Raw genomic sequence first — 13,651 nt, 5'->3', positions numbered from 1 at the left:
TCTCCTTCTTTGCCTGAGCAGTTCTGGTTGTTACAAACCCAAAAGCTCCGTGGCCCTCTCAGCTGCCCGGGAGGGAGGGTTTGCACCCTCGTTTCTGTGCTGTTTTTGCCGTGTGGTTCGCCCGGGCAGCCGCTGACGCGACGCGCTGTGCAGCCACTGCAAATTGCTCCCTAGCGTTTTCAAGAAAATTTTTAAAAAGGGAAAAAAAAAAAAAGGTCAGCCAAGGGGAAAAGAAAGAGTTACAGCTCTCTGCATCTTACAAATGGAAACGGGAAAATTAAGCAGCTGAAAAATGCTGGTGGTGCTGCGTGCCTTGGGAGAGGATAACTGATGATCCTCTGAAAGGTCACGGTTTTGCTCATGGTCAGCGAGCTGTTACGTGGGCAAGGCACAGGCAGCACAGGCATCAAATGGATCCTCCTCTCCTCTCCTCTCCTCTCCTCTCCTCTCCTCTCCTCTCCTCTCCTCTCCTCTCCTCTCCTCTCCTCTCCTCTCCTCTCCTCTCCTCTCCTCTCCTCTCCTCTCCTCTCCTCTCCTCTCCTCTCCTCTCCTCTCCTCTCCTCTCCTCTCCTCTCCTCTCCTCTCCTCTCCTCTCCTCTCCTCTCCTCTCCTCTCCTCTCCTCTCCTCTCCTCTCCTCTCCTCTCCTCTCCTCTCCTCTCCTCTCCTCTCCTCTCCTCTCCTCCCCTCCCGGGGAAGGGAAGCAAGGCAGGAGCTCAAAGATGTAGTAGTGCTAATTTTTTAATCTCAAGAAAAAGAACCCCTCTCCTTTGACAGACATCTCCGGGCTGTGCTTCTCTACTGTGCTGCTTGGAAACTCTCTTGACTTCTCACCCAGTTTAAAACAATTTCTTTCTCTCTCTCTGTGTGCCCTCAGATTTATTTCCACCCTGTGTCGCCTCGAAGCGCCGGGCTCCGGGCGAGCCCCCTCCCCAGGCACCCGTGAGCAATGATGAGGCGCCCGACTTCCCGCCGCGTCCCTGACCTGGAAGCCCCGGGACATTCCCGGCTTTTCGAGTGACGAGGGCGGCGGAGCGGGAAGGGCGCGCGATGGCAGAGAAGTGCGACTGCCTGGCCAGCATGTACGGCTACGACCTGGGCTGCCGCTTCGTCAACTTCCGCCCGCTGGGCTTCGGGGCCAACGGGCTGGTGCTGTCGGCGCTGGACAGCCGCAGCTGCCGCAAGGTGGCCGTGAAGAAGCTGACGCTGGGCGATGCCCGCAGCGTCAAGCACGCCTTCCGCGAGATCAAGATCATCCGCCGCCTCGAGCACGAGAACATCGTCAAGGTCTACGAGGTGCTGGGCCCCAAGGGCGCCCACCTGCGCGGGGACTTCTTCAAGTTCAACGTGGTGTACATCGTGCAGGAGTACATGGAGACGGACCTGGCGCGGCTGCTGGAGCAGGGCAAGCTGGCCGAGGAGCACGCCAAGCTCTTCATGTACCAGCTGCTGCGCGGGCTCAAGTACATCCACTCGGCCAACGTGCTGCACCGCGACCTCAAGCCGGCCAACATCTTCATCAGCACGGAGGACCTGGTGCTGAAGATCGGCGACTTCGGCCTGGCCAGGATCGTGGATCAGCACTACTCGCACAAGGTGGGCAGCGCCTACGGGCCGGCACAGGGGGGTGATGTGGATGGGCCCTGGTGGATCTTCTGGGGGAGCTGGTCCTGGAGCCTCTTTGGGCACCGTGAGCCCTGCTGGGTCGTCTGCCCCAAGCCGTGACACATGTCCAGGGAGTCACGGTTTGGGTGGGAAGGGACCTCTAAAGCTCGTTCAGACCAACCCCCAGCAACGAGCAGAGGCACCTTCCACAAGGAGGGGTTGCTCAGAGCCCTATCCAGCCTGGCCTTCCGTGTTTTCTGGGCACAGCCCATGTGCTGAGCTCTGCCAGGGTCCGCAGGGTTCTGCAAAGAGGGCACGGGAAGGGTTTGAGTGCCCTTCAGCTGCCTTGCATTGCTTTGCACTGTGTGCATCAAACACACGCTCGGGTATTCCGCTCTGTCTCAGCGGTGGACTGAGGGGAGGCGTGTGTTTGCTTGCTTTACCCAAATGACTAAGCCCTGTGTTTCTTGCTCCGCTGCTGTTGAAAAGCACAAGCTGCTGGGAGCAGGTGGAGAGGGGACCTGGCATGTCCACACCCACTCTGCTGGGCTTTGTCCTCGCTTCGGTGCCAACCAGCTTCTTAAAAACCCAATTTCCCTTGAATTACATTCGTTTAACATAGTGGGAGAGGAGCGGGTCTTTGAGGCTCAGCCAAATCCTTTCATCCGGGGTCCGGATCCAAATGACTACACGGAGTTCTCTGCTGTTTGGCACTCGGTGTGGAGTGAAGGAAGGAACAATAACGTGAGCAGCCAGGACAGCCTGCAGCGTTGACAGCGGGCAGGCAGCGTGGGAGGGAGGGAAGGAGGGAGGGACAGTGGGTGAGAAGGCTCCGTAACACACAGTGCTGGTGCTAATGGATCCTGAGCAGAGATGCAGGTGGGAAGTGCAGGTTGCCTTCCAGGCTGGGGCTCTTGAGCAGTGCAGGAACGTGGCGGAGGCTCCATCAGCCCGTGGCTGCACGTGTTCCTGGGAGAACACAAAGCCACGGCGTGGTCTGCAGCTGGCTTCTGGTTAAAGCTACTGCTCAGTGTGGTGAGATGGGGCAGAATCTGTTTCCTAGAGCTGGGTGTGTCCGTGGGCGAGGCTGGGGGGGTCCCCCATGGATCTGTTGTTGCACAGCAGATTTGACAGGTTTAAATGTGCTTTGCATTTTCCAGTGGGCTCCTGCCTGTTGCTCTGGGAAGGGAGGTGTGGAAGGGGAGGCAGCAGAGGATGGCAAAACGACAATCTCATGATCCTAGGGAGCTGATTTATTCTGGATATCTGGATATTTATTCTGATTTATTCTGGATATTTAGTCTGGGCTGTGGGGAGAAACAGAGCCTGGGGAAAAGGAATGAGGCTGCAGGAAGCAAGCACAGGGTCCCTGTCACTCTGGCTGCCCTTTCTGTGCTCCCTTCCTCACTCATTATTTATGGCCCAGCTCAGGAAGAGGCTCCCGGCTCTTCAAAAGTGTGATTTGTTTGTTCAAAGTCAGGTAACTCCCAGATAAAACCCTGCAAACAAGGCAGGCTACATGAACACAGAAAGTCTCTGATTTAAGGAACATTGTTCTGTCAAGGACTGTGGGATCAGGGTAGGAGTCATCTGTTCGCGTCTGCTGCAGAATTATTGCTATTTCTTAGCAATTCTCTGTTGCCTCAATAACAGCCCGTGCAGTGGAAGGAGCTGTCAAGGGCTGCAGCTTCATCTTGGTGTTTAACTCTGCCAGACGCCACTGCACGAGCATCTCCAGTTCCTCACGGGGTGGGAGGCTGGAGCATCAGCACAAAAAAGCCCTTCTGAGTGTGCAGAGAAAGCTGGATGCTGCAGCACCCAGCAGAGAAAGCTGGATGCTGCTCGGGAGCAGAGCTGGAAGCAGCAGACAATGTCATAACATTGGGGATCCCTGGGGGTGCCAGGGCTGGGTTTGCCAGGGCTGGTGCCAGGGCCCGCAGAGGCAGGGCTACAGCGGGATGGGGTGTGGGTCAGCCCTGCCTTTGATGTCCAGCACTTCAGAGATGGCTCGGGGAAATCAATTCCTTTCCGTGTCTCTCTTTCAAGCTCCGCTCTCCTGCAAGAGTCACTCAGATTGATGAGCTCCGTGCTCTGCAGCAGGAGGCAGAGCAGTGGAGCATCCCGAGTCTGAGGCTGTAGGGCCTCCACCCCAGGGCCCCACCAGTGCCTTAGAGTTTTATCTTTTATATTTTTCAAATGCTGTACTGCTTCAGTGCATTGCTCTAAACTCCATACAGAGTGTTGGGTGCCGTCTTCACATTTTGGGCAGGCAGAGCAATCCCTCCAGGCCTGAGAGCCAAGGATGCCCTACAGCCTCAGGCCCTGAAAAGTAAAAACAAAAGTCAGTTGGGAGAGGGGAGCAAACTGAGGGTGTGTGACTTCATTACCTGAAGCTGTAATTGGAGGGTTAACCCCTGATATGTAAATAGACAAAACTTGAAGTTGTGTGAAAATCTCGTGACCGTCGCCCACCTTGGGTGAGGCCTCGAGGAGGCTTTGACTGCCCAAGGTGCACCTATTGAGGGTCGTTAACAAATACCCACTTTATTCTCTCACTCTTGGCTAGCCTCTGTTCCAGGCAGCCTCCCCAAGGCATCAGCCCGAGCAGAGCAGGGACTCTCGCAGTCCAGACAGATGAAATCCTGCACCCTTTGGGCAATTAACTACCCCAAAGACCCAGCAGATCCAAACCTCAGAGCTGCACCTCTGTCCCATGGTTTCTTGAGAGCCTTTCCTGAGAGCTCTTTGTCATCTTGAGCGTGTGGATTTTTTTCTCTTGGCATGTTTTGTGTCTGGAATGTGCTTACACTAATGGCCGGGCTCTGCTGGCACAAACGATTGCAGGTTGTGGTGTTATTTGTCTCAAAGGTCACAACTCTTCTGACCTGATGTTTCTCAAGCCCCAAACCGTCCTGCTGAGTGTTAAAATGGCAAATATGAGCCGCGCTGGATCGTGAGCAGAATTTTAAACACAGCCTGGAATACACATGCCCCCTGACTAAGAGCCCCTGCCTGGTAGGATGTCTTGTTTATGTGACTTTCCTCAGCCAAATGCTGAGCTGGGATAACGTGGTGGGAAGGGGAGAGCTCCCCGGCCCTGTGGAATGCTGAGTTGGGAATACATGGTGGGGAGAGCTCTCCAGCCCTGGGGGATGTTGAGTTGGGATAACGTGGTGGGAAGAGGAGAGCTCCCTAGCTCTGGGGGATGCTGAGTAGGGAATACATGGTGGGGAGAGCTCCCCAGCCCTGGTAATGCTGAGTTGGGATAACATGGTGGGAAGGGGAGAGCTCCCCAGCCCTGGGAGATGCTGAGTTGGGAATACATAGTGGGGAGAGCTCCCTAGCCCTGGGAGATGCTGAGTTGGGATAACGTGGTGGGAAGGGGAGAGCTCCCCAGCCCTGGGAGATGCTGAGTTGGGAATACATAGTGGGGAGAGCTCCCCAGCCCTTGGGAATGTTGAGTTGGGAATACATGGTGGGGAGAGCTCCCCAGCCCTGGGAGATGCTGAGTTGGGATAATGTGGTGGGAAGGGGAGAGCTCCCCAGCCCTGGGAATGCTGAGCTGGGATAATGTGGTGGGAAGGGGAGAGCTCCCCAGCCCTTGGGAATACTGAGTTGGGATAACGTGGTGGGAAGGGGAGAGCTCCCCAGCCCTGGGGTGTCCTGAGGCACAGCGAGGAGCTGGCCTCCCCAGCTGCAAAGCAGAGCAGCTTTGGCTCTGTCTCTCCTGCCCTTTGGCTGTTTTTGCTGCTCATACCTTTCTCCATGTGGTAAGAGCAGCATGGGGACATCTCTTTGTCTGAAACTTCTCCAGAGGGAAAAAAGGGGATTTCCAGCTGCCAAGGTCACATCCAGATCTTGGTCTGCACCTTCCCAGGCTGCTCAGGCCTGAAAGCTTAGCCCTGTCTCAGGCAGGTGAGGGTCTAGGCTCAGGTACTTGCAGAGATCTCTTTTAGACACAGAGTAGCAGGCATAGCAGGAGCTGATCCTGCTCATCCATGTCTCTCTCTCATGCTCCCAAAGCTCTCACCAGCCAGGTGTGCAGGCTCCTCTCTTTTCCACCACGCTGCTCTTTATCCCTGGGAGTTTATCCCTCTGGAACATCTCCACATTCTTGCCTTTCTCCTTGGCTGCTGCTGCTTGTGGTTTGAACACTTGGCCCTGCACCTCAGTGCCCAAATGGTGAGCAAAGGGGGGTTGGAGGTGAGGAAAGGAGCATTCCCAGCCTCCACGAGGTCCTTATCCTAGTGCAGGACAGGCAAAGCTGGGCATTTCCTGCTCACAACGCTTCATCCCCCTGGGGAATGCGTTCATCCCGCCTTCCCCACCAGAATCCTCTGCAGTGCTCCCTCTGTCTGCAGCTGAGGGGCCCGGCCTGTACCCACGGACCTGTCCCTGCCTGTGTGTCTGCAGAGGCTCCTGGGCCTGCTTCCCATCTCCCACCCCTCCATGCATCCATCCATCCAGCCATCCATCCATTCATCCATCCACCCATCCATAATCCATCCATCCACCATCTATCAGCCATCCAGCCATCAATCCAGCCATCCATCCATCATCCATCATCCATCCATCATCCATTCCATCCATCCATCCATCCATCCATCATCCATCATCCATCCATCCATCCATCCATCCATCCATCCATCCATCATCCATCCATCCATCATCCATCCAGCCATCCATCCATCATCCATCATCCATCATCATCCATCATCCATCCATCCATCCATCCATCCATCCATCCATCATCCATCCATCATCCATCCATCCATCCATCCATCCATCCATCCATCCATCATCATCCATCATCCATCCATCATCCATCATCCATCCATCATCCATCCCATCATCCATCCATCATCCATCATCCATCCATCATCCATCATCCATCATCCATCATCCATCCATCCATCATCCATCCATCATCCATCCGTCATCCATCATCCATCCATCCATCATCCATCATCCATCCATCATCCATCATCCATCCATCATCCATCATCCATCATCCATCCATCATCCATCATCCATCATCCATCCATCATCCATCATCATCCATCCATCATCCATCCATCATCCATCCATCATCCATCATCCATCCATCATCCCATCCATCCATCCATCATCCATCCATCCATCCATTCATCCATCATCCATCATCATCCATCATCATCCATCCATCATCCATCATCATCCATCCATCATCCATCCATCCATCATCCATCATCCATCATCCATCACATCCATCGTCCATCCATCATCCATCCATCATCCATCCATCATCCATCATCCATCCATCCATCATCCATCCATCATCCATCCATCCATCCATCCATCATCCATCCATCATCCATCCATCATCCATCATCATCCATCATCCATACATCCATCCATCCATCATCCATCATCCATACATCCATCATCATCCATCATCCATCCATCCATCATCCATCATCCATCCATCCATCCATCATCCATCATCATCCATCCATCATCCATCCATCCATCCGTCATCCATCCATCATCCATCCATCCATCATCCACTGTGCATCCCACGTGGACAGTTTGAGTTGGACCCCCAGCGCCGGGCAGAGCCTGGGGTGGCCCTGCCTGGGAAGGACAGGAGATTTCTGCTGAGGGGGACACAGAGACTCGCTGCGTGTCCTCCCTGGGTGACATGACCACGAACCAAAATCATCCCTGTGTTGTGCAAGATAGATTGTCCCTTCCGAGTGCTCCAAAGCACCTGGGGACAGCGGCACGGCGTTCCAGGGACCTGCTCTCCCTTTGCCTGTTGGTAGGATTCATTCCGCCATGAATTGGCAGAAGCTCCACGCCATGGAGGTGTGTCAGCCCTTTTAGGGGCAGTTACTGTGGGAAATACTTCGCAGACCACCTTCAAAGCTTTGAAGTCCTCCTTTAAGCTCCGTACTTGCTGTTCAGCACAACCATAATCGCTTCCAGTCCATCCGGTGGAATGACAGAATTCCCAGTTGGGGGGTGGTGAGGAGGAGTTCAGAGGAGGTGAGGCTGCGGGGCTGTGTGCTCCTGTGGACAGGAACACCTCCTGGGCCCTGGCAGCCCCCCGTGCAGCCGTGCTGACCTCCCCGCTGTGACCCCAGCTCGTTTGTCCTGCCTCCAAGGCCGGTGACGGTCCATGCTGCTGGATGAATGCCCTCTGCCCTCCCAAAACCAGAGCCCGTCACTTTGCCGGGGCCACACACAGCAGCCGCTCGGCTGTCCTCCTGTGGAACAGCATTCCCGCAAACCCGGCGTCTCCCACAGCCCCTCCTAGAACTGCCCGACCTGCATTTTATAAAATGAGGTTAAAAACCCTGCTGTGAAGAGGCAGAAGCTTGCTGCTGCTCCAGGATTATTCCAAAAGCTTGGGCTTTGTTGCTATTTTCAGCCCCCCCATCTGCACCAGGAGCTGATCCGGCTCCCACGGGCGCAGCAGCAGAAATCCCGACCGTGTTTGTGGCTGGCGGCACGGATACGCAGGCTGTGCTCGGATCATGATGGATCTCCAGTTTGAGAGCACCTGGTCTGCACCTCTGCGCCTTTTTGGCTGCAGGAAGGCGGATTCTGGTGTGGAACACACCTGGAGGAAGCCCTGCGCTGTGGCGTGGGGGCTGCTCGGTTTGCAGTAGGTGCATCCTGAACTCCCATGGCCCCTGGATCCCTCCGGCTCCGGAGAGGAGCCCCGGGGTTGGATGGGGGTGGGTTTGGAGCACCAGCAGCTCCGTGCTCCTCGTGTGCTGCCACTCCCTCAGCGCCCCTGGAAGGCAGGTTCGGTGTGCTGTCGCCAGGGCCACACCGGGATGCAGCAGCCCCTGCCCAGAATTGTTTATCTTTCTGGTGTTTACAAGCAAAACGCAGAGTATGTGTTGCGTAAAGAATTTGAAAAAACATCCATTTCTCTTTGCTCCCCAGTTCCCTTGCTGTGCTGCTTGATAGGACTTGATGCTAATCCTACCTGTAGTGAATTCACCACCTTTATAGATTGCCGGAGCTGTTGCCACACACCCGGGAGGGCAAGAGGAGAAGCAGGAAAATGATACTTGAAAATCGCAAGCAAAAAAAAAACCCAACAATATAGCATGGAAGGGCTTAGACTTGAAACTACTTCTATTTTTCAATTAACTCCATTATGTTGTTTCTTAAAGAGATTCTTCAGTGCAGAAAGCGCTGTGCCGAATATTGTCACAAAGATGTATGTTCCATCTTAATTAGTGCTAATTAATAGGCTTCGGCTCTCAGTCTTTCTGTCTGCTTGAATCTGCATAAAGGAGAAATCCTTGTGCTGGAGCCCTGCCTTGCTCAGGCGATGGCCAGGAGCGCCGGGGCTGCCCAGCCTGGCCCCACAGGTGGGGCTGAGTGCGTGCCCAGCCCAGGTGCAGGTGGGTCCTGGTCCCGTGGCAGTGACCTGGCGATCCTGGATCCCAAATCTGCGGTGCCGTTTCTCCCTAGAACCTCTTCGTCCACGGGGCTGCAGTTGCTTCCTCCAGGCGGCAGGACAGGCGCCCGGGCATTCTCTGAAAATAGGGATCTAGCCCAGGTTTTAGCCAGGGAAATGTGCCAGGGCTGTATCCACTGCTCGAGGCTGTGCTGCCCCCAGCAGGACCTCGAGCCAGGTCGCAAAAGTCTCGATTTCCAAACCTCCAATCGCTCCACCCTGTATCCCTCCCACCCCGAGGAAGGGGAGGGATAACGCAGAGCCTGGTGTGGAATGCCCCGGGAGGCAGTGGTGGGGTCCATGAGGTGGGGACCTGGATGGGGGTCCACAAGGTGGGGACATGAATGGGGGGTCCACGAGGTGGGGATATCAGTGGTGGGGTCCACGAGGTGGGGTCAATGATGGGGTCCACAATGTGGGGTCAGTGGTGGGGTCCACGAGTTGGGGATATCAGTAGTGGGGTTCATGAGTTGGGGTCAATTCTGGGGTCCACGACATGGGAACTCAATGCTGGGGTCCCCAAGGTGAGGACCTCAGTAGTGGGGTCCACAAGGTGGGGACATCAATGGTGAGGTCCATGAGGTGGAGCTGGGGTCCATGAGGTGGGGACCTCAGTAGTGGGGTCCACAAGGTGGGGACATCAGTGGTGGGGTGCATGATGTGGGGACCTGAATGGTGGGGTCCACGAGGTGGGGTCAATGCTGGGGCCCAAGGTGGGGACCTCAATGCTGGGGTCCCCAAAGTGAGAACCTCTGTGTTGGGGTCCCTGAGGTGGAGAACTCAATGCTGGTGTCCACAAGGTGGGGTCAATCATGGGGTCCACAAGGTGGGGTCAGTGGTGGGGTCCACGAGGTGGGGACCTCAATGAGGAGGGGTCAATGCTGGGGCCCAAGGTGAGGACCTCAGTGTTCGCGTCCACGAGGTGGGGACCTCAATGGTGGGGTCCCTGAGGTGGAGAACTCAATGCTGGTGTCCACAAGGTGGGGTCAATGTGGGTCCACAAGGTGGGACCTCAGTGGTGGGGTCCGTGAGGTGGGGTCAGTGGTGGGGTCCATGAGCTGGGAACCTCAATAATGGGGTCCACGAGGTGGGGAAAATGCTGGGGTTTACGATGTGGGGAACTCAATGGTGGGGTCCATGAGGTGGAGAACTCAATGCTGATGTCCACGAGGTGGGGTCAATCGTGGTGTCCACGAGGTGGGGACCTCAGTAGTGGGGTGCATGAGGTGGGGACCTGAATGGTGGGGTCCACAATGTGGGGTCAATGCTAGGGTCCACAAGGTAGGGACCTCAATGGTGGGGTGCATGAGGTGGGGTCAATGCTGGGGTCCCCAAGGTGAGGACCTCAGTGATGGGGTCCCCGAGGTGGAGAACTCAATGGTGGTGTCCACAAGGTGGTGTCAGTGGTGGGGTCCACAAGGTGGGGACCTCAATGGTGGGGTGCATGAGGTGGGGAAAATGCTGGGGTCCACGATGTGGGGAACTCCAAGGTGGGGTGCATGAGGTGGAGAACTCAATGCTGGGGTCCACAAGGTGGGGTCAATGGTGGGGTGCACGAGGTGGGGACCTCAGTGCTGGAGTCCGGCTCTGAGGAGCACGAGTGGGGGAATGGAGAGCAGCTGGAGGTTCCTCCTCTCCGTGGGTCCTTCCTGGGCATGCTGGGGGCAATCCAAGGTTTTCCAGCAGATGGAAGTGGGCAGATGGCAGTCAGACCTGGCGTGAGGGGCAGCAGGAGAGGGGAGGATTAATCGCGGTGAGAATTGACCACCACCAGGAGCCTCACGTGGCAGCAGGAAGGTCGAAGGTGTGTCCATTTGGGAGAGTTTTTGCAGGAATTTTCTCCGAGATGTGAGGGGAGGGAAATGTTTGGCTTGTTGTGGCTTGGAGATATTTGCAGTGTGTTGCTCATGCATCTTGCATGGCGCAGACACCCCCGAGAACTCAGATCCTTCTTGCTGTCAGAGAGGAGAAAGACATGAGCGGTGTTAAATCCACAAGGAGGGTGGCACTCCTTCCCGGGGAGAGGGAAGAAATGGCTCCAGCTAAGAATTGCCCTGGATTACTAGCCTCAGAGTTTATTTTCCTGGGATTCCCCAATAAATACCAGCGTCTCCGTTGTTGGGAATTATTGCAGTAGCTGAGAAGTGGTGGTTTGATCGGATAATGCCTGGGGCCTTTTGTGCTGCTTCTGATTGAGCAGCATTAGCGAAAATACAGCAGCATTAAAGGAGACTTCTTAGCTTAATCAGTCTCCATTACAACTTATCATGAGAAGGCCGAAATTAAAATGTTCTTTTAAAAGCAAGCCCTTCATGATTAAAAGCTTGATGACTCGCACATTTGGGAATTGGCACAAAAACCTGCACTGGGGGAAGAGGAGTGTGATCAGCCTCGTGGTGTTTGTGGTGGTGCACTGCTCTCGTGTTTAGGTGGAGAGATGCATCCTACAGCATCCCAGGAGATGCTGTACAGCACAGCTCCGGGTATAGTGCAGCTGAAAACGATCTCTGGAACCGAATCAGTAGGGATGGAGTTCCCAAATAAGCTTTTATGTGAACTGTGTTCATGCTGTCGTTGCATTTTTACATCCTCCAAATGCTTTGTGGCATTTAAATGCAATTCGGCTTTGTAATTTAATTTTATTTTGCTGCTCCTGCTGCATTTCAATCTACCTCCTGCTGTTAATGTGTTATGTTTAATATAGAAAGGGCTGCTTATGAATATTCCAATGTTATCCCGATGCAATAACCATCCATGCCAATGCAACAACCATCCATGCCCAGCCCCAGTGTGGCAGTCAGGGGCCCCTGGAGGTGCCAGGGCTATTCCCAGGCTGGGACACATCCCCTGGCTACAGCAGGGCTGTGACAAATCTGCTGGTGGGCTCAGGAGCAGGAGGGCTCTGCTTCTGAAAGGTGACGGCCTTTGTCCCACGGATGCTTCCTGTGGAAGGGGGTAAAGCATCCCAAATGCCATCCTCACTGCCAGCAGAGTGGGGCTGGGGTGAGGAGCTGCCCTCATCATCCTCACTGTGAGCACAGTGGGGCTGGGCTGAGGAGCTGCCCTCATCATCCTCACTGTGAGCACAGTGGGGCTGGGGTGAGGAGCTGCCCTGCCTTCATCATCCTCACTGCCAGCACAGTGGGGCTGGGGTGAGGAGCTGCCTTCATCATCCTCAGTGCCAGCACAGTGGGGCTGGGGTGAGGAGCTGCCTTCATCATCCTCACTGCCAGCACAGTGGGGCTGGGGTGAGGAGCTGCCTTCATCATCCTCACTGCCAGCACAGTGGGGCTGGGGTGAGGAGCTGCCTTCATCATCCTCACTGCCAGCACAGTGGGGCTGGGGTGAGGAGCTGTGCCAGCAATCCTCCCTCACCCTTTTGTTTTCCTGAACAAGGTCTCAAGTGAAAGGGGATTGGGATTTGTAGGATATATCCAAGTCCTCCAGAGGTGACCTGGAATGACTCGGGCAGGTGTGATCCGCAGGTCTGTGCTGCCGAAGCCATCTGTCCTTTGCAGTTGGTGCTGCAATACCATGGTGACAAACAGCCCTGCCTGGCAGAGCCTCTGTCCCCACTGCTGTGCCCCAGGTCCCTGCTTCCCGAGGGGCAGGCAGCCCCAGCCGGCCACAGCAGCAGCACACGCCCGGGGAAGGCAGGATTCCCCCGGAATTCCCTGCCTGTTCCTGTCCTGAGCCCTGTCCCTGCTCAGTCTGGAGGAGCTCTGCTGCCTGTTCCTGTCCTGATTCCTGTCCCTGCTCAGGCTGGAGGAGCTCTGCTGCCTGTTCCTGTCCTGATCCCTGTCCCTGCTCAGTCTGGAGGAGCTCTGCTGCCTGTTCCTGTCCTGATCCCTGTCCTTGCTCGGGCTGGAGGAGCTCTGCTGCCTGTTCCTGTCCTGATTCCTGTCCCTGCTCAGGCTGGAGGAGCTCTGCTGCCTGTTCCTGTCCTGATTCCTGTCCCTGCTCAGGCTGGAGGAGCTCTGCTGCCTGTTCCTGTCCTGATCCCTGTCCCTGCTCAGGCTGGAGGAGCTCTGCTGCCTGTACCTGTCCTGATCCCTGTCCCTGCTCAGTCTGGAGGAGCTCTGCTGCCTGTTCCTGTCCTGAGCCCTGTCCCTGCTCAGTCTGGAGGAGCTCTGCTGCCTGTTCCTGTCCTGAGCCCTGTCCCTGCTCAGTCTGGAGGAGCTCTGCTGCCTGTTCCTGTCCTGATTCCTGTCCCTGCTCAGGCTGGAGGAGCTCTGCTGCCTGCTCCTGTCCTGAGCCCTGTCCCTGCTGTTCCAGGGTTACCTCTCCGAAGGCTTGGTGACGAAGTGGTACCGCTCCCCGCGCCTCCTCCTGTCGCCCAACAACTACACCAAAGCCATCGACATGTGGGCAGCTGGCTGCATCCTGGCCGAGATGCTGACCGGGAGGATGCTCTTCGCTGGTAGGTTTCTGTCTCCTGTTGATTCGCTTTTCTCCTTCCCCCTTCCTTGCTACCCAATTCCAAGGCTTTCTAGCCCGGCGGAGGGAATTCCCCTGTGTGAGGAGGGGAGCTACCGGTGCCCTTTTCCAGGGGGTTTGTACTCTATGCCATGGATTTGGATGGTGACTGG

General features: G+C 55.7%; 1 protein-coding gene across 3 annotated transcripts in view; it reads left to right on the top strand.

Annotated features, from left to right (window-relative positions):
• The window catches only part of MAPK4 (mitogen-activated protein kinase 4), a 54,911-nt gene that overhangs the window by 28,767 nt on the left and 12,493 nt on the right, over nt 1-13,651 (top strand). For all 3 annotated transcript variants that reach the window (XM_038125213.1, XM_038125214.1, XM_038125215.1), the window contains exons 2-3: nt 876-1,594; nt 13,338-13,482. In XM_038125213.1, coding sequence (XP_037981141.1) covers nt 1,049-1,594; nt 13,338-13,482 — 691 coding nt within the window. In that variant the 5' untranslated portion in view covers nt 876-1,048. The remainder of the gene's footprint in view (nt 1-875; nt 1,595-13,337; nt 13,483-13,651) is intronic.

This window comes from Motacilla alba, chromosome Z, assembly GCF_015832195.1.
Source record: "Motacilla alba alba isolate MOTALB_02 chromosome Z, Motacilla_alba_V1.0_pri, whole genome shotgun sequence".
In the NCBI taxonomy this organism is placed as follows: domain Eukaryota; kingdom Metazoa; phylum Chordata; class Aves; order Passeriformes; family Motacillidae; genus Motacilla; species Motacilla alba.
The sequence above is the reverse complement of the archived record's forward strand: the minus strand, read 5'-3'. Positions and strand labels throughout refer to the sequence as shown.